This window comes from Nesoenas mayeri (assembly GCF_963082525.1).
Source record: "Nesoenas mayeri genome assembly, chromosome: 4".
Classification (NCBI taxonomy): domain Eukaryota; kingdom Metazoa; phylum Chordata; class Aves; order Columbiformes; family Columbidae; genus Nesoenas; species Nesoenas mayeri.
The window spans coordinates 44853155-44874477 of NC_137540.1; the positions used below are offsets into that span (position 1 = coordinate 44853155).

At 36.0% G+C, this 21323-nt stretch overlaps 1 protein-coding gene across 1 annotated transcript in view; it reads right to left on the reverse strand.

Annotated features, from left to right (window-relative positions):
* Nucleotides 1–21323, reverse strand: part of FAT1 (FAT atypical cadherin 1) — a gene marked incomplete at both ends in the record, with an annotated part of 102356 nt that overhangs the window by 10205 nt on the left and 70828 nt on the right. Inside the window, 10 exons of the mRNA XM_080343282.1 lie at nt 723–1524; nt 5585–5782; nt 7951–8094; nt 8413–8550; nt 8964–9178; nt 10521–10910; nt 12280–12513; nt 13952–14105; nt 14788–14984; nt 15624–19691. Of these exons, the coding sequence (XP_080199408.1) occupies nt 723–1524; nt 5585–5782; nt 7951–8094; nt 8413–8550; nt 8964–9178; nt 10521–10910; nt 12280–12513; nt 13952–14105; nt 14788–14984; nt 15624–19691 (6540 nt within the window). The remainder of the gene's footprint in view (nt 1–722; nt 1525–5584; nt 5783–7950; nt 8095–8412; nt 8551–8963; nt 9179–10520; nt 10911–12279; nt 12514–13951; nt 14106–14787; nt 14985–15623; nt 19692–21323) is intronic.

Here is a 21323-nt window from a genome sequence, read left to right on the forward strand (position 1 = left end):
GTAGAATTTGGAAACTGGTGGTGTGGTGGTTTAAGGTTTACCATTACTGTCATACACCACAAAACACGTGTACATACTACACATGAACAGCGTGGGTTGGGGAGAGCAGGAGAAGAGTGTGTCTGTATTTGAGACAGAAAAGGAATGGGCTTTAAATATTTACTTAAGATGTGCAAGTTCTTCCGCCAACATTGTCATGATTTTAAAAAGCAATGTTGTTTTCCTCAGAGATAAAGACAAATAAATCTTTTGTTGTAAATCTGTATACTTATATGTATCTTAATCAGTATTCATTTCCCAGTTCACCCTGTCATTTCCAGACAAATTTGGAAGATGTGTGGGCTACTCCTCTGAGCAGAAACCAGGAAGATCTTCAGGTACTTACCTTCATGCACTTACTTTCATGCATACAAAACTGAAAATGTCTGGCAATTTAGAACAGGCAACTAAAAAAAGGAACTTCTTTCAAAAAATGGAAAATGATGATGTAAGTATAAAATAATCCCCTACCATGAGCTTACATTATGTAAACTCTTAAAATGAGGTAATGCGAAAAGAAAGAATTACTCCTTACTCTGAATAAAATTAGGCAAATGTTGCAGTAAGGGTTACAGGACGTTCTTAATCTTGTCTTGTAATACAAATTTTCCCCTGTGGATTACGGCTGTTCAAAACCAGAACAAACTTGTCAAGGATCCCATTTCCCTTACTGCTTTTCTTACCTTTACAAAGACAAACTGCTGTTCTGTGATGACGAGGAGTGACAAAACTCAACCTGGCTGTGCTGTGGGTTGACATGATGTTCTCATCCACTGTTACTTTTTCTTCACAAAATTTCAAAGGACAATCTAGGCCAGCGCAAAGCTTATGGAAAACATCGATTATCCGGACACCTAAAATCTCCTCTAGATCAGGCACAGAAGAGTTTATCTTGTGGAGCAAGATTCTCATTGGGTGCTGAAAGCTACCAGACTTTTCAATATTCAGGAGGACATCCAGGTTTGAAGGAGGATCTGAAGGCTGCAAACTAACAATCTGGATGTCATTTCTCCTCACGCCCAAGATGTTTCTTAAAGCTCTCTGGAAATTGCGCCAGTAATCACCAATGAATTCTTCAGGGGCAAGATTTGCAAAGCGTATTGCAATACTGTGGTTTAGCAACTCTTGTGTGATTTGTCTGATGTGTACAGTAATATCAGCTGCAGTTGTAAATTTTCCATCTGTAACAGTGACATTTAGGAGGTACTGTCCTACATCTAACCTTTTATGTGCTATTAGTTTGCCACCAGTACTGGAAACAGAGAACAAGGATTCCATTTTGGGGTCCAGACTGTATGTCAAAGTATCATAAACATCTTGATCGGTTGCATGAATTTTTCCAATGACACCACCTGAATATTCTTCCCCAAAGGCTGTGATAAAGATTTCTAGAGGCAGAATTGCTGGAGAATAAATGCTTTCCTCAATAACTCTAATGTCAATGTAAGTCAAAGATGACAACGGTGGTTTTCCATTATCTGTCGCCTAAAGGAAGATGAGGATAGAGTTATATTTTTGCTTTATCTCAAATTCTGCTGTACAAATTTGTACTGTATACAGTAGAGTTACATTTTTCTACAAAAAAAAAGTTACTACAGGAATATGCTTTATGAAAATTTCATAACATAGGTCATGACATAAAAGTTAATATTGAAAATTTAAAAAGCTTATATAAGCAGGCACACACAAACATGTTTTCGCTTCTTTGAAGATTAAAAGGCTACAGTGCTCTTAACACCTGGAAATTCCAGGAAGCTACTAACACTGCTAGCAAATACAGAGGAAATGCACAATAGCTGATTTCAGACAGCAGATGGTGCTTGAAGCTTTTTTTTTTAAGCACAGTAACAAATTACAAACTTGAAATGACTCATTCACTAGAAATGTACAACGTGCTTCACCACAGTTATTAGCAGGTGGCCTTGGAAGACAATCTAAATGCAGTATGTCAAACAGTACTTCAAAGGGAAAAGAATACATGGAGAAAGTTAAAATTAGTTATGTTGTCTTCCATGATTTGTGATCATGGAGGAAAAAATCCTACATGTAGTGCTATTTGTTTCAGACAATCAAAGTAATTATCTTTAACAGAATCAACTTAATTCAATTTTGTACCCTCTTTGAACATTGCATCCCCTATCCTCCACCCTTTTTGATAAAACCATACACTGTTGTTGTATGAAGAGTGGACAAAAAAACCCAGTAGAAAACTGAGAAAAGAGCATTCTCTTCAGTTCTCTTTCTTTCTCTTTTGCAGCTCTTGCTTTCCATCTACTTTTTTTCCCAGAGCTTTTTCAGTGCAAAAAAAAATTGGAGAGATAAGAAAGGACAGAGGGGATACAAAAGGCTCCAAAGGTAAATCACATACTGCATTGTTCAAATCATTTTACAGTAATTTTGCAATGACTACAGGTAGTTGGTACACTCCAAAGATCTATGCAGAGAAGCTGCTTTTGATTTTTCATACAAATTTAAGCAAAAGAGGAAAAACTCCAGGCACAAGACTATCTGTGGATGTACACAGAATCGTAGCATTTTTGAAAGGCAGAACCATGTCTTCATCTATTAAGACAGGCATGGCCAGAAACTTGCCCTGTAGTTACCCAAACTAGAAGGAGAGAAGTGTTCAAGTTGGCAAAGTTCTGTTTTGCCTAGATTTCTGCCTGGAAACAAGAAAAGGCGCAGGCAGTTCAGCTACAAGAGAAATGCCCAAGGGAAACAAGAAAGGGCTCAAAACAAACAGGCAAGCAAATTATAACAAATGGACAGCAAGTAGGAAAGAAGAGCCCCAGGAGAAATGATTTTTCAATAGTGCAGATATTTTTAAATCTGCTGTGGTTTTAAACTAAAGACTTCAGAGTGTGGCACAAAGGACTGTATGACTCATAGCTTAAGATTTCACACACTAATGCTGTGAGACATTTGTTAATGGGTAATCTGTTTCCTTTGGAGAGAGGGAAGGCAAATGTGAGTGGCATGCACATGTAGGTGGCTGTTGGGGAAAAAAAAAATAATCCTTATTTCTATCAAAGCCACAAAAGTAAGGTAGAGGAAAGGCTCATGTGAAGTGAAATTTTTTGGTGGTAGCGAGTGTGTGCAGTGTGTATGGGAGGGGTTCTTTGTGGTCTGTGTTTTTTATTTTTTTCCAATTAAAGTATGCTTGTAACATAGGAAAACCTCCGCCTCAACAATCATTTCAGAAAGCAACTAAGGTGAAAGTTGTCAATACTGAAAAGCATGCCAGTGGAGGTCAGTTAAAACACAAAAACAAGTATCAAGAGATCATACAGAGCCATTAAGTTGTGAGCTGCAAGATGAAAGTGCAGAAATTAAAGATGGTGTAAATTTGAGAAGGTGCCTTGCTACTATCTTTGAAAAATAATTCTTTTAAATGAACAGGGGAAGAATGTTTTTCCACAAAAGTCATGTATCTATTTTTGTGTGTATCATTGAAACTGAAGTCTTGTGATATGGAAATGCTAGTTTTAGTCTTAGATGCCTTCATGCTCATGTACAGTGACTCACTAAGGAGAGAATAATAGCAAATTATAGCACTGTGTCTATTTAAAAATGTTATCATAGTATAATATGAAAAATGGCAATGAAAAGACATATTTCCAGAATCCAAGCAGAGAACTTGTAAATCAAGGGATTACACAGGTCCAAAATACTGAGATTGGGTAGTACAGCATCCCAAAAATGCACATTAGTATAGTCTGCTTTAATGGTTGCCAATCTATGAGAAACCTTTGTTCTAAATGAGTACATTTGATTTAAGACACTTGTTTAGCTCCTGGATGCCATTAAAAGAGCCCTTATTCATTCCCTAGAAAAAAGGCACTTTTAAAGTGCTCTTGCCGAAGAGAAGATGGCTGACATACTGAGAGGCTGTTTACAAGCATCCTACAGCCTGGCAAGTGGCTTGGAAATGAAAGAATTGCATGATTCCACCCAGAGGAAGGTGTCAAGTAGGCACCCCATACTTAAGAAAAGGCAGGCATGACAGGAAGGGCCAAAGGTGCAGCTAAATCATGAAATTTGACAAAGACAGTGGAACAGTCTACACAGAACAGAGAATCTCCTGTGCACACATTCATAGGAATATGTTTTAGAAGCAAAATAAATAGAAATTAGTTACTGCTTAGAGAAAGTATAAAATGAAACATTGGAACCTTGTATTACACTGATTGTCATTAGCAGATCACTACTGAGAAAAAAATGGCTAACAGAGAAATGATATACCTCCCTGCCCCTTTCCTCATCTCAGTCCTTAAGCACTAAACTGAACTACATTTAAATGGAAGCTTTATCTATACTGGTTCTCATACTGATGGCTCCTGATAACATGCTTTAGTGACTACACCAGCAAATGACAATACCTGTGGGATTTTTTTTTTCCTTCTCCAAAGAAGAAAGATAGCCTTTATGTAAATACACCATGATTATTATCCTAATGTGGACAGAATTCAATATACACTCACGCAGACAGTACTGCTCTAAAGCTCTGCAAGTGCATGTTTACCCAGAAATTGTCTGCAATATTACATATGAGAACAATTAGAGATTGAAATAAATTCCTCATGTAAAAGTAAAGGCAAGATTTTTTCTCAAAACACAAATCTGGAAATGAAGTTTAAGAACTAAAGCCAGCTATTTTTAGCCTACTGACTTCAAGTTCCCAGTTCCCAGCTGCTTAATTTATAACTGAATTAAAAAGGATTGGATAAGATTAAAAAAAATGGGCTTAAACTTTTTTTACATCTGGTTACAAAAAAGTATTTTAGAGAACTTAGCTATGTTCTTGTAACCCGGATTTTTTGATATGGTCTGCCTTTTTGGTTTGTTTTGGTTGTTGGTTTTTGTGTGTGTGTGGTTTTTTTTTTTTTTTGCTTTTTTTTTCAGAACAATGGCAAACATAGGCATATATGATAGCATTCAAAGTAATTTTTAAGTTTTATGCTGTGTTTTCCACTGCAAGTGCTGTGCTGCAACTTTCAATGCTACAACAAAGGTCCACTGACCTGGTTTTCTGTACTTTAAAAAGATGCTTTCAATTGCTAATTGTTTCAATGGTAAAAGAATGTGGCACTATAGAAAAATATTTCAGTACTGCCATGATGTGCAACTTTAAATATCCCTGTTTCCATTGGATCAGTGTAGTCCAGCTCACAGCTTCAAGGGTCAAAGAGACAGTGGCTAAAGGAAGCCTGCAGTCAACAGTAGGTGGCTCAAGGGACCTGTCCCTGCTGGCTTTTCCAGCATCCCACATGAAAAGCAAAGGACTTCTCAAGACCACTCACACCTTACCCTCATTGTGAGTTTAATTAAGCTTATTGTTACAGCTGCGTGGATTTCCATTTAAACCAGCAGACTTTGTCTCTGAAGATGTTACTACAAGGGACATGCCTCAGATGACTACTTGGCATGTCAGGATCTTGTAACAGAAAGAAAAGGTGTAGGCAGGAAAAAGTGGTGAACTGGGCATGAGTGGGACAAGTTAACTAAATACTTATAACACAAAAGACCTAGAGCCAGTGCATCGTACCTTAACATGAAGTAAATAGTGATCTCTCACTTTGCGATTGAGAGCGGCAGTTGTTGTCAGTACTCCCTGCTGGTTAATCTGAAAAGTGTTCTCTTCATTTCCACTCAGGATGGTGAAGAGAAAAGGAGGGCCATTGTGAGAAGAATCCTTGTCTGTCACCACAAGCTGTAGCACGCTAAATCCAATAGGCTTATTTTCCTGTAAATGCGTAATACAATTGCATTTGTTTTACTATAATTGAGGATATAGCCTGATGCTGATTTTTTTTCACAACAGAAAAACAAACAAACATCAAATTACTGTCCAACCAGTTAATCAGTATAAGAGAAATCAGAATGACAAAATTATTTAAGGAAAAAATACTACCTTCTGAGAACAACAATGAAAATAGCAAAGGGAGAAAGCAGTACATTTTTAAACCTTGGAGGTTTTAAACTTTGTTTTACCACTTTAAAAGCAGCTCAGGATTGAAACTTTACATTTTTCACTTTTGGTCTGAATTACGATTACTGTAGATTAATTACCAAGTCAAAGATTTCAAATTTAGCTAAAACACTTGTTGAGAATAATCTAATGCCTTTGTTGGGAGGACTAGAAACACACACTCCTCCACCTTAGCCCTTGAATCCCTAATTAGCGTTCTGACTACAGTTATGGCTGCTACATACAGAATCCACATTTTAAAATTTGCATGATAGAATCTCTTCAAGTTTGCATCACATAGGATGCCTGAGGTTCCACAGACACTTTACATATTTTGGTTTATCATGTACCTGATACACACACACAACCTTATCTAGCACTTCTAATACCTTTTCCAGAATATTTGTGCTATATTGTATTTACCAGATTTTTAATATCTATACATACTTTAAATGCAATAAAAAGTAGAAGCATTACTGTGAAGTACAACAATAACAAAATGCTATTCTTTGACAGTTGCGAAACCTCCTAATAACAAGCATACTCTTTGTTTTCGAGAGAGTAAGTCAGGTTAATTATCAGATATTGCAGCTGAAGCTTTTTTCCCCTTTCAGCAAAACAGACAAGGACCATCATTTTAAAATACAAATATTTACATCTGGATATTCAAAGTAATTTGATTTTTGTAACAGCTAAGCACATTTCCAACTGTGTCCAAGTATGTCCATCTCAAATATATCAGGAAATGCACACCAGCATTCTTGGGCAACTCCTCCAGCTTCTTCTCTGCTACCTTCATACTAGGAGAGACTGATATGAATGAACTATAAAACACAAGGTCTTCCTTTTTAATTGAGTAAGGGAAACATTACACACATTGGATATAGTCTGTAGTTTTAGGGGATACATTAATTAACATTCAGTTCAAGAAAGGCTGTAACTGGGGAAAACAAAATAGCTTTGATGGCACACAAATGTACGTATCTGTCGCTTTTAAAAGGAAAAGTAAGATCCAGGACATTTTACTTGCATACTCTGTAAATGTTAGGTAGCAATGAATCACTTTGTCCTCTTTTGGAAAGCTCCCTTTACAAATCAAGTACACGGTCTCAAACAGAGGGGGTGTGTTAGGATGGTACAGTGCATCAAATAACATTGCCTGATCCCCACTTATCTATTGTACAAGGTCAGGCACCAGCAACAGCAAAAGGACCCAAGGGACTGAGCTCACTCATGCTACCAGTATAAAGGTTTTATGGCAATTCCTTTGTTCCCTTCCATTTATTCTCTATTGGATTTGGGAAGACAAGAAGTACAGCTGCTGCCTCTGCCATCTTTGCTTCAACAGAGACTCCTCTCAATCAGGCAAGTGCATGCCAGCCATTTGAGAATCTGACCCACTACTACCATTCTAAGGTGCAAAATAAGTCAAAGGATTGGTATGTAGCAATATGAAATACTACTCCTGTTTTAACTACTTCTGATCCCACAGGAGGCCAATAGAATTTAACTCTTGAACTATGTGCCAGAGTGCACAACACTTGCTTCACAGTCACAGATACCTAAAGTATCTCTTTCAAAGCAGTAACTCTAAGATTAAAAAGAAACAGCAAAATTATTATGTATTTTCACTGATCTGTATGATGCTAAGAATGTTATAAACATAAATGCAATATATTATGTATATACACATACACACATGAAGTACACAAAAAAAAAGAACATACTCAACTTGCAATATAAGTTTCTAAACAGACTGCACAATATGAGTTTTGTAACCCTTAACACTTATTCAGATAAGCAGTCTCACTGATAGCCTTAAATAAATTAAAAATACAGAAAAGTTGAAGCATTAGATTTAGCATAACTTGCAGAATTTGAAAAGTCACAAATTAACACTCCTATAATATTACTGATTTGATTACTTCACTATCTGTATTTACCTGGATGATAACACTATAGTTTCCTTTTGAGAATACTGGAGGATTGTCATTTACATCAGAAACATCAATATTAACTGTGGTTGTGTTAAGCCTAGGTGGGTTTCCATTGTCTGAAGCTTGAACTGTCAAGGTATATCCTGAAATCTAAGAAATAATAAAAAAAAATTCAAACATCCACTGAGGAACAGAGAATAACAAACTCAGCTTTCCTTTTAAGGAAGAAATATTTTATTGCCACCCCCTAATAAAACTTGCTTTCATACATTTAATCCCTTCTCTTCCTGCCACAGATGCCCCCTCCCCAAAAAGCATGGACATAAATAGATGCTTTCATTTTGTTATAGTTGTCTTAATTTGGGAATACTTGAAATGGCAATTTACAAATATAATCCAAAACATAGTGGTCATCGATTAAGTACAGCTAAATTAATCCAAACTGCTCAAAAAGCATAAAAAACTTACCTTTTCTCTGTCTAGAAGTTTAGTCACTTTTATTTCACCCCTAGTAGGGTCAATTGTAAAAGGATTTCCCTGATTGCCATCTATAATTGTGTAGTGAATGCAGTTGTTTGAAGGTCCATCAGCATCATCTGCCATAACCTAAGGGAAATTACAGTCTCATTTAAAACAGGTTAAAATTGACTTTATCATCTTTCAGATAAACTCATCCTGACGATGAGCAAAACTGTTTTGGTCTAACACACTTCACAGTTCACAGGAGAAATGCCATCTGAACAGAACACACCAACATCACTTACTTCCCTGAATTTCTTCTGAAAATTAAGTCATGTTCTTACAAGGAGAACACAAATATATCATAAAATATCATCTGCTTTCCCATAGCATCTCAAGTCCCTGGTTCTGAAACTTTTTCAAAATAAATTCTGAGTTCACTCAGTGGCAAACTTATCTATTCATTCATGTTCATCTTCAAATCAGTATGTATTGCTTCAAGACTAAAAATCATGTTTGTCGTCACAGGGTATTTCAAAGGAAAAAAAAACAATACGTACTGTAATGACAGATTGTTCAAGTATAGCATCTTCACTGATTACTGCAGTGTATGTGTCTTGGCTGAACACTGGAGTATTGTCATTGATATCTGTTACATTAATGTTCACTGTTACAACGTCACTTAAGGAAGGTGTGCCTCCATCTGTGGCTTCCACTGTCAAGTAGTACTCATGAGAACTTTCATAATCCAAGCTCTCAATTATAAAAATGGCTCCTAGGGAAGGAAAAAAACAAAAACCTCACACAAACTCTGCTATTACTCATAGTATTATACATCACAACTCTTGGTTTTGGTCTGACAAATACTCAGCTTCTTCAGGGCTTGATTTATCACCATAAAAAGTTGGAGCTACACAGTGAAATGATCAGGCTTTACACATATAGGTAAAAAGATGAGAAGTTCCTGCCATTACCACAAGGGATTCACAATTTAAAACCACCTGGCTCACATTTTTTTTAATTAAAAAAAAAAAAAAAAAATTAAAAATTTTCAATTAAAATTAACAAAAAATATGAAATGACCATTAACTTGACTTTCCTTGCAACCACCATTAATGTCAGGCATGGAGTATGCAGAGGTAGTGACAGAAAAGTCTGACCATGAATTTTGATTTATAGAATATCAGAGTTAAAGTGTGAGTTTTTAACTGGATAGTTAAGATAGTGTAGTCCATAACATAGATGCTGATTTGCTGCTGGAAAAGTGGAACAAATTTCCTTCTTTCAAATATGTGAAGAAACTGAACTGGTAAACTACTTCTACATCATAGTATCAGTGTGCACACTGGAAAAAGCAGCTGGAAGAATTATAATTTAAATTACGCTGGTATAATTAACTACTATTAACTTTTCGGTAGAAAACTTATTTAAAAACAACAAGTGTAACTAAAAATTAACTCTAGAAAAAGAACTATATAAGAAAACAAAACTAGAATTGAGGTGTATATTGATTTTTAACAAAGAATTGTCATTAATAGGGAAAAGTTCTCCACAGAACCTAAACGTTTCCTGAGACTAAATCTGACTAACACGTAAGCCTAAAATCTCCACTGTCATGCTGGATATATGACTGAAGAAAATATTCCAATCTCCCTTTAATGCCATATCAAACTCCTCTATAATTGTTGTCTTTGTGGACCAATTACTATTTTTTCCAATCAACTGAATTTCTGACCTTTCTTTTACTAAGTCTGGCCGCTCATTCTAATTATATAGCTTTTGTGAAAAGACTATTATGGTTCTATCATTACAGAACTTTGTCTTTCTACTCCCTCTGCCCCTAGGTGGGGAATATTCCATCTAGGAAACCCTTACTCTTGCCAGCTCAATGAATCTAACCCAAGTAACAATAAATAGCAGCAATAAAGTCCCTGTTTTGCATTGTACTGCACTCCTCTAGTAAGCATGCTGGCACAATGGGTGGACAGTACCACTGGCTTTGCATCCAGGATGAAGCACACATATTATACATAACCTATTTGGCTGAATTACTGTATAACACAGTATGGCACTGTGCTTGGTTAGCCTAAAGGATATTCATAGTTGTTTTCTGTTACCTGTTGTTGAATCGATGCTGAATTTTCCATGTTCATTCCCACTGACTATTGAGTATGTGATTTCAGCATTGGCTTCAATGTCCCTGCTTGCAGCATAGATCTGGAGAACTTCAGTTCCAACCAAAACGTCCTCTGATACACTTGCACTATACTCCCTATGCTCAAATACAGGTGGATTATCATTTATATCCAAAACAGAAACTATAAGACTACTTGTTGAAGACAGTCTTCTAGGTAAACCTTCATCTGTAGCCTTCAAAGTTAGAGTGTACACAGCTTGTAGTTCCCGATCCAAAGGCTTCTCCAACCGAATTATTCCAGAAAATTCATCAATAGAGAACTGGCCCTCTGCAGAGTTCACCAGTGAATAATGGATTTTACGGTTTATCCCTGCATTTTGAAAACAATTACAGAGTATGAATCACCCATTAAAATACACCAACATAATAACAGATCTGATAGCTATAAAAATAAAACACACATGCTAAATATTATCATCCATGTTAAAGTTAATTTCAGCAAGAGTTAAAGGTTCTTGTGAAGAGCAGAATGATTTCCAAAACATGTAAACTGATTAAAAAATTAAGCTAACACTTCACTGCACTGATTTTCTGCCACACAAAAACCATGAAGCATGGTTCGGCTTCAGTCACAGTACTAGCTAATATGAAATTAGTAACATAAATCTAATTTTAACTTTAGAACAACAGCATCTGCTTAGCAGGCTTATAAATAACACGGGAGTATATGGGAGAGTTAGGCTGCATCGAATAACTAGACTCAATCCCAGTAAGTTTATTTAAGAGCCATGTCCCAGAATTAATAGGAACATAATTTCTGGCAACATTTATGTATTTAAAAAAAAAAAAAACCCAAACCACAACAAACAAAGCAAAGCCACAACAAAACAAAAACAAAACCAACCAAACAAAAAACAACAAAAAACCCAAACCAAACAACACACAACAAAAACCCCATAGGTTTTCGGGCCAAGCATCTTGCTCCTTCTGAGCCTCAAAGACTAGTAAAGTGTGAGAACATCTGTCTGTTACCTTCCAGTTCAGCAATCTAGCTTTACCACAGCACAAAGCAGGCTGGTTGTTTCACACCACTGTGGCAACTATTAATTAATATTATTTGATTAATTAATCGATGATAAATGGAAAGCATATACCTTTAAAAAGACCTTATGCTGTTGTATTCCTTACAAAAAAGCCTAAGAACAAACTCTTTCTAATGTCATTTTCAGTCCATGTTGGCTTAAATACTTGTAACCAAACAGCGAAGATAAAGAGGTAGCAAAAGTCTTCACAGGGGAGCAAATACAGAAAGCTACAATCAACCAGGGTTCTCTTAATGGTATGATCAGCAATGGTTATCCTGGGAAGCACACATTCAAAAATCTATGCATGCACATTTACATGAACAGACATGGCTTGATATTGCTTTTACTTACACTTTTACTTTAAAGGATGGACATAACCCATAATAATATTAACAGCTTATCACACTAAAAATATCCAACATTTTGTCTGTCTCTTCCCTCATCTCTTTTGCAGAGACACAAAAGGGATGTTTTCCACACTACTCACACATGGAAGTCAGGTGTTACATGATTTATCTTTCAGGAGTCTAATCCTGAGAGGTACTGAACACCTGTCAGTTCCACTGACAGACTTAACACCTCTCAGGATAAGACTAAGTAAACATTACTGTAACTTTGAGAATGTGACAAAAGTATTGGTCAAAGAATGCATACCTGCATCTGCATCTGTTGCCTGTACTCTTGTCAAAAGGGTTTTGGGCTCTGTATTTTCAAATACTGTAATGGAGTAAGGATCAGCTGTGAACTCTGGGGCATTATCATTCACATCTTCCAGAGTAAGAATAATATTCGCTTGGCAGAACCTTCCTCCTCCATCTGTGGCTTTCACTAGTAGATAATAGACTGCTTGCTGCTCACGATCAAGTGGCATTGATGTTTTCAGTTCACCTACAAAAAGAATAACACGCATAAGTTGATGTGAGTTGCAAGACTTAAGTATCTCTCATGTGTTTTCCTCTAAAATTTTTGTACTCAGAAAAACTAAACCATTTTCTTTATGAGGATAATTTCATCAGTGGCTAAGTCAACAGCTGTACTGCACTAATGAGCTCCACTTTGGGTAAAGCGTGTCAGTGGTCTGCCTTTTCTGCTTTAAAAGATTAAATACTAAAATCTTTTCCCTTTTTTTTTCAAATGCCTATGAAATTAGCTAAAGACTACCTGACTCTGCAGAAAGAGAATGTGTATACATGCAGGAATCTGTGCTTTTATGTAAAGAAAATTAAAATATTAGAACTCTTGCCTTTAACAAAATGCAAGATAAAATCTACATATAGTCTTCCTGAGCTATTTAGTCGTGTTCCTTCTACAGCTATTGAGCTGATTCTCCTCCTCTAACATTCAATTAATAAACAGAACTATCCAAGCTATCAAATATAACTTGCTACTACAGAGAAGTCTAGCATATAATTTTTTTCCACCATGACAGAAAACACTATGACAGGCATAAAGTGTATCAGTTTTGGCCTTCTCTTAACCACTTAAGAACAGTATTCTGAATTATTGTTTATGAGTATTCTAGCCCTACTAAATCTGAATTTATGTAACGACATGCTAGCACAGCACACAGGTGACATTCAAAGTCAAAAAAACCCATGAAGATCCTTCCTATTCATTTTGCCGCTGAAGTATCCTAATCTCCTTCTTCACATTCCCACTATATCTTTGTATTTATTGTATTTAATTTTTTCTACATTGTTTACTACTCTCTTCCTACTGCTTGTCTACTACAGCCTGCAAAAAACAAGATTTGGGCATCAGTTTTGGCCTATATTATAATCCAGAAGACATGAATGCCACGAAAACCAAAGTCAAACAAGTTAAAATTTCATCTCATTGTATATAATGCTTCTAGTAAAACTGGAGGCACTTTTGGTGTTTACTATGGAAAGGAAATTTGTTGCTCCATCTAACCTCATCCCAGTTAATAAGCCAAACCAAATGATGGCAAAGAAAAGCTGAAAGAAGACATTTTCAGTTTATAAACCATTATTGTTACTACTACAATGAATATAAAAAGTGCAAAATTTACCGCATACTTTTACTCCAGTCACTTCAGCATGGATGTTTCTAGCTTTGGGCTAAGTACCCTATTTACTCTTTAGCTCCTCATACATTAAAATACTTGACTTTTCCCTGACTTCTATTTAAAATATTACTAGTATTTGTGAAGTAGAAACTCACATTTTAAACAGTTATACAATAAACTAACCCTTAATGGAAAGCTTAAAGTGGTCACATTTATGTATGTCTTAATGTAATAATAAAACATTTTATAAAACAAGGTGATGGCTGGAATTTTGTATAATGTGTAAAGCATTATTACCTGTGTCGGGAGTGAGCCTGAATTTTTCTGCTCCTGTGCCATGCAGTGTATAAGTAATTTCTGCATTGGAACGAATATCTGCATCTGTGGCAGATACCTGCATTATCAGTTTGCCAGGAAGGGCGTCCTCAGGAACAGAATCAGTGTATAAAGCCTGCAAGATTTTAAAGTTACATTGAAAGACTAGACATATGAAGTAAGTACAGCTTGGAAAGGGGAGGGGAAGAAGGAAGGATAGATGAGATAATATCTTGTTTGAATGTTTGGTAACATATGAAGTGAACCAGAGGATGAAATACCTGAAAATGAAAAGTATGCATGATTTTCTAATTAATTACCTCACATTTATTAAATTATATTCAGATAGGAAATTAATACTGCAGGAACAGGAAGTCTTGAGTATCACTGCATGGCTAAGAACTCAAATCTTATCACAGGAAATGCACAAATACACCAACTAAGTGATGGTATGCGACCTTCTTCAAGACTTGGCTTCCTTCAGAAAATAGAGCACATGAACTCTAATGGCTGCAGCCTGAAACAATTCCATTTGGAGAACTATGCATTAACACAAAAGAAATGTACAATTCTCCTCATACTCTTAAAATATCCACAAAGTGTTAAAATTACATCATAGAATTTTCTTTGGATTTTACTTAAGAAACTTGTCCATGAAATAACTTCTCTTTGACAGCATTCTATTGCAACAGCCCAAGTTTCTGTTACCAACTTAAAAGGAATAGCTATTTGTCAGTCTCCTGAGAAGCAATTTCAGGGAAAGTTTACATTTTATGTATGGAAGCAGCTGGAGACAGAAGATACAAGATTGTGCCTACCTTTTCGCAAACAGGGCTATTATCATTAGCATCAAGGACTTTAACCTCCACCACAGCCTTAGTTGCAAAGGTCCCATCAGTAGCTGTAATATTTAGAAGGTAATTATCCTTTTCTTCTCTGTCCAGAGGCTTTTTGACATAGACCTTCCATTCATTCTGTATATTTTCGATAGCAAACTGTCCCAAGGGATCACCTCCTGAAATACAAAAAGAAACATTTAATTAAAGACTAGAAATTGCTACTATCACTCTACCAACATGAAGTTAAAGCTAAAGAGAAAAAAGTGTAAATGCAAATAAGCAGCCACTCTCTGTGGCTTTATAGGGAAATAGCTTCATTTTCCAGGTATTATAGAAATAGCCAGTAGATGCTCATACAACAAATTTAACTGCAGCCAATAGAATCTACGAAAATCAATGTACAAATTCATGTAGCATTATAGATATAATATCAAGACATATGCTAAATAACAAAAACAATAAAATACTCCACTGGAAATTAATAGTCTATTATTTTGTGCAATTTGTTTTGTTTGTTCTTTAACTACATCACTAATTTCAGTGTAAGTATATTTTTAAATAAAACTTGACATATAAATGAACAACAAATGGAGGAAAGCATTTTAAGCAAGGCACACGTGAAACAGAAAGCCAAATACCTGTTTTCTAAAACTATTTCTTCCCCCTTAAGTTTTTAATATTAATTTTAAGACACATTCTTTCTTTGCAGCTCTATAGCTTCCACCTCTTTTCAATAATTTGGAAGATTAAGTTGTATCACACATCATTCCCAGACCACTCAAATGATTATACTGACATTACTAGAAAAGATTTACCTGTAATGTAATAGGAAACTTGTCTATTGGCTTCTTCTGTATCCGCATCAGTTGTACTCAAGATGGCAATTACTCCACCAGGAGGGTCATCCTCACTGACTGTTCCTTTATATATCTCTGCAGTAAAGCGTGGAGGATTGTCATTCACATCCGTAACAGTAACTTCAACCACAGCCAGAGAGGACAGTTGAATTTTTTCACCCCGATCAGATGCAATCACTGTGATTCTGTACTTGTCTCGTTTCTCATGATCAAGTTCTTTGAGAGTGGTAATCCAGCCAGTTTCCATGTTTATGGTAAAAGACTCTATAGTGTCTAGTTCTTGAGAAGGATCCAAGCTGTAAGTAACCTGCCCATTGAGTCCTGAATCTAAGTCAGTTCCTTTAACCTGGATGACTCTTGTTCCAGCTGGCATGTTTTCTACGATGAATGCTTCATATGGATTGGACTCCAAAACTGGTTGGTTATCATTTGCATCTTTTACCTGAATGCTTACCTCTACTGAGGAAACAACATTATAATCTTCACTTGCATACTGTGCTTGAACTGAGAACTGGTACCACTTAGTTGTTTCATGATCAAGATTCTTCTCAAGTTTCAACGCTCCAGTCTCTCGGTCAATCACAAAAAAATCATCTCTATTGCTTTCAGGAGTGTTCCCTTTAATCAGACTATATACTAAAGTCTGATTATGCTCTGCTTTGATAACATCTATCACAGTCCCAACTGGAATGTCTTCAGAAACAGTGTAGGAATAAAACGGCTCTGAAAATTTTGGAAGAGGCACTTCTGGTGGGAGTATTCTAGCATAGACAGGAACAACTGACTCTTTTTTGGGGGATCCACCATCAATCGCTCTAACAAAGAAGGTCAGAAATTCATTTTCTAAACCGATTAAGCTTTCTTTTGTAGTAATTATACCAGACAATGAATCAATCTCCAAATTCTCTTTAACATTTTCAGACTCTGCTTCAATAGCATATGTGATGTCTGCATTTGTACCCTCATCAGCATCAGATGCCCAGACTTTAATGACAGAAGTACCCCGTGGAACATCAGATCCAATATTTACTTCATACTCTGTTGCTCGGAACTGAGGAGCATTATCATTGTCATCTGTAAGTATAACATTAATAGTACAGAAAGCAACTTTTCCTCCTGAGTCTTTGGCCATTAAACTAATGGCAATTACTTTTTCTGCTTGTGTTTCACGGTCAAGCTTTTCAGAGGTAAATATCTGCCCTCTCTCATTTGTATAAAATCTGTCTTTGGCAAAGTCATTCACAATGTGGTAAGTGACGCGGCCATATGTACCAGAATCTTCATCTGTTGCTTTAACTTGAGTCACCAAAGTACGCAACGGAGCATTTTCAGCTAGTTCAACCTCATACTCATTCTGGCTGAAAACAGGACTATGCATATTGGCACTAGTTACAGTTATATGGACTTGGGCTGAGCTTCTGAAAACCCCATCAGAAACAGACACATTAAGATTATAATGTGACTTAAGCGCCTGTCTGCGTAGGTTTGAGATGGTGATAATACCAGTTTTACTATTAATTACAAAATTCTTTTGGTCGTTGCCTGTCAGAATGGAGTACTCCAGCTTGTCAACATCTGAACTATCTGCATCTGAGGCTTGCACACATGTCACAAAATGCCCTCGGGGAGCAAGTTCACTAATTTTAGCTTCATAAAGCAATTGGTTAAAAAGAGGGGGGTTATCATTGAGATCAGTTACATCAACAGTTACAACAGTATCACTGCTCAAGGGCAGCATGCCACCATCTATGGCCCTTACAAGTAACTTGTGTTGTTTAATCTGTTCGTAGTCCAAAGTTCTTGCAGTAAGAATGAGTCCAGTGCTGCTGTCTATGTGGAAGTAGTCATGACTTTCACTATTATCCTCCACCAAGTGATAGGAAATTCCCCTGTTTGTTCCAGAATCAGCATCTGTAGCGCTCACTTGTACAACTGATGTTCCAATGACAGATGCCTCAGAAAGGGTTGCAGTGTAAGACTGCTCTGTAAACACAGGAGGATTATCATTGATGTCTTCCACTATTATGTCTACAAACACATCAGCATGTGCCCCAGTTAGGGAGTCAGTTGCTCGAATACTCAGTTTGTAGGCTGGATGAGACTCAAAGTCAAGAGGCGCAACAACATTTATAACGCCAGTGTTGAAGTTGATGGTGAACTGACTGAAAGGATCTCCATCTGTGATGCTGTAAAACACCTTAAGTCCTTCTGGGCTGTTTGCTTGTACATGAACCACAGGACTATGGAGCTGAATGTTTTCTGGTATCTCTGCACTGTAGAAAGGCTTTTCGAAAACTGGCATAGCTTTACTCATAACTGTAATTGGGACTACAACTTCAGCAGAAAAAGCAGGGTCTCCTCCATCTTTTGCCACTACTGTGACCAGATACTCCTTATTTACTGTGTCTGGTTCAAACTTCTTCTTCAGTGAGATTTCACCAGTGGGATCAATTTGGAAATGTTCTTGATGTTCTTTGAGATAGTAATGCACCTCTCCATTTCTGCCTGTATCTTTATCTACTGCAGTGACACGTCGAATAACATGGCCTACTTCAGAGTCTACTTTAACGACAGCATAATATGGAAGATTGACAAAAAATGGGGCATTATCATTTACATCTTCCACTGTGACTTTAACTACAATGTGTGCAACAACTGATGGTTTATATTCCTCTGTCACTTCTATGACCACATCAAAAGATTCTTGCTGTTCACGATCAAATGGTATTCCTGTTGTTGAAAGAACTCCTGAAGTTGGGCTTATTTTAAATCTGCTGTCTGGATTTATAATATTGTAAAACAAAGGCTCATTTATTTGATTCCCTACAGCAGTAACAACAGCTATTGTTTTTGCCTCTGTAGAATTCTCCTGCACTGTTGCAGAGTAAGAACTCTGTGTGAACTTCAGCTGGCTTGCTTTGCTTTCTTTCACATTAATTTTTACAGATGCAGTGCTTGCAAATCTTCCATCAGATGCTCTCACTGTTAATTCGTATCTGCTTCTTAACTGAGTTGTATTTTGTACTATTATATCTCCAGTCTTAGGGTTTATTGAAAATTTTTCTCCAATGTTGCCTTCGATAATTGAATAAATTAATTGTGAAAAAATGCCTGAATCAGCATCAGTGGCATTTACGCTGATGACTTTCACGCCTTTATAGGTTGGAACCAAAATGGATGTCTCATACAACTCTCTTGAAAACACAGGAGGGCAATCATTGATGTCAATTACATAAATAGTTACATTAGCTGCATATTCTGCATATAAACGTGGTATCCCCATATCATGTACTTGCACTGAAAAGCGGAAAATATTTGTCTCCTCATAGTCCAGACTCGTTACTGTCCGAATGGCACCAGTGCTAGAATCAATGGCAAAATATTTGCGGACAGATGGTTCAACAATTTGATAAACAAGCAAAGCATTAGATTCTTTATCAGCATCTGTAGCTCGAATTACTAATGGGATATTCTTGTCAGTCAGAACCACACTGTTAATTGAAGCTGATTCGCTGATGAGTCCGGTGTATTCAGCCTGCATAAAAATTGGTGTATTGTCATTCTCATCCCGAAGATGCACCACAACCGTTGCATTAGTTGACAAGCCAGCCATGTTCGTTCCTTGAACAATTAGAGTGTAAACAGGCAAAGTTTCAAAATCAAGTATCTTCTGAGAAACAATGACACCTGAGTTTGGGTTGATAGCAAAGGCATCACCTATATTACCATCTTTTATTTCATAAACTACAGAAGATTGACTGTATGCTGTAACCATTCCAACAAAACTGCCAATGCTGGCACTTTCACTGATTTCCGTAGAATATTCTTTGGCCGTGAATTTTGGTGAAGCATTATCAGAAACCGTAACAAATATATGCACAGAGGTCACTTCACTCATTGGGGGGTCTCCTTTGTCTGTAGCTTTTACCATCAGGTTGTATTCTTCCTGTTTACTACGATCTAATTCCTTTGCAATTTTAATCATACCCAATACAGGATCTATAAAGAAGGAATTTCCAATATTCCCTGTGAAGAAAAATAAAAGTAATTAAGAAAAATGTATACAGAAATTAAAGGATGACTGCTTATTAAAGGATGACTGCTTATTTAGCTATACATTTAAAGAGATAATATAATGAGAACGAAGAGAATATTAAAGTTTCTTAGCTTTGTTTAACAAATATTTGTTAGCCTCTTTGAAAAGTTTTCTGTAAAAGTTAGCACTAATTCTAAGTTTACTTGTAGAAACATTGCATAAAACATAATTAGCAAAGCCACAGAAGCCTTGAAAATAAATGCAAAAAATGTGTTTAATTTTCCATTTTAAAACCTCAGAAAGATAACAAGTATTTTGCAAGTTTCAACATCATAAATGACGTATTTTCTCCAAATAATCTTTGCCATCAAGTTCATGTTTTAGCCAAATTAAATATCTACTAAAGCTGAAAGAAAATTATATTCTTAAGTTAACATTAGTGAAATACAAGTTACATTTTATGATCCAAAATAACTAGACTACTTTTAAAAAGAAAGTGTTTTAATGAATTCACACTTGTGAACCTTAGTTGCTTATGCGTGTATACTTTAAATAACTCCACGAAAATTAATCTTTCTGAATTGGATGAATAGTTATATCTCTCCTAACTTCATTTTAATACATAGACAAATTATTCCCTGTGAAAGTATTAGAAAAAAAAATACTACCTGCTGAGGATTACAGGCTACCATTTCATAAACACTTGCTTTCTCTATATTTTCAAATATATATACCTGAACTTCACTACACACAATATTCAGCTTATATGCTAAATATAAGATTTAACACTTTACTTCCTTAAAAAAATTGCATTACTATGTTCTCAGCATGGAAAAATTCATTACGAACTTCTGAGTAAGCAAGATGGTGGGGTTCTTTGAGCTCTTCTGTTTTTTAGTGGTTTTTTCTGTGCTTTTTTTTTTTTTTTTTTTTAGTGGAGGCTCTGAACACAGTGGCATTCTTAGAATATCCCATTACAAATCTAAGCAGCCATTACAAACATTTAAGGAATGTCCCTTCCATATGCTTACGACATCAGTTAAAATGCTTTAACCTCCCAGTACATCACAGTCCTGTAAAACAAACCTAAGAAAATCTTACATTTACTTCTACAAAAGACTAGGAGAAAATAAAAGAAAAGAACAGGGTGCGACTTCATTCTAGACAGCATGTACACACTTTTTTTTTTTTGCCATGTTTTGGCATTCATAAAACAAGCACTACTGACATAGGAAAGGCAAAGAGAAGTTTCACAGACATTAGTAAAACGATAATATTTCTACAAATAACAGAAAACAAACATATTTTAAGCAACTTATGAGACACTTAAATACATTCTCTTCAGAGTATAATAGTCACAGCTTCATTTTAATACAGTGTTAAAGTATGTTTTCACATCAAAGTAACACTTTAGAGGAAGAAAAGGAAAATACTTACAGTATACAAATCCTAGGATTTACAAAGCAATTTATGTCAAATAAAAAAATGCATTTGCGCATATCATCTTGCATGCAACAGTAACTGACTAACTTTTTACCTACTGCTCTCTTCAATAGATAGTTTCTCATGCTGGTTACTAGGATTTTTATTTTAAATTACCTTCTATCTTGAAAGTAATATTG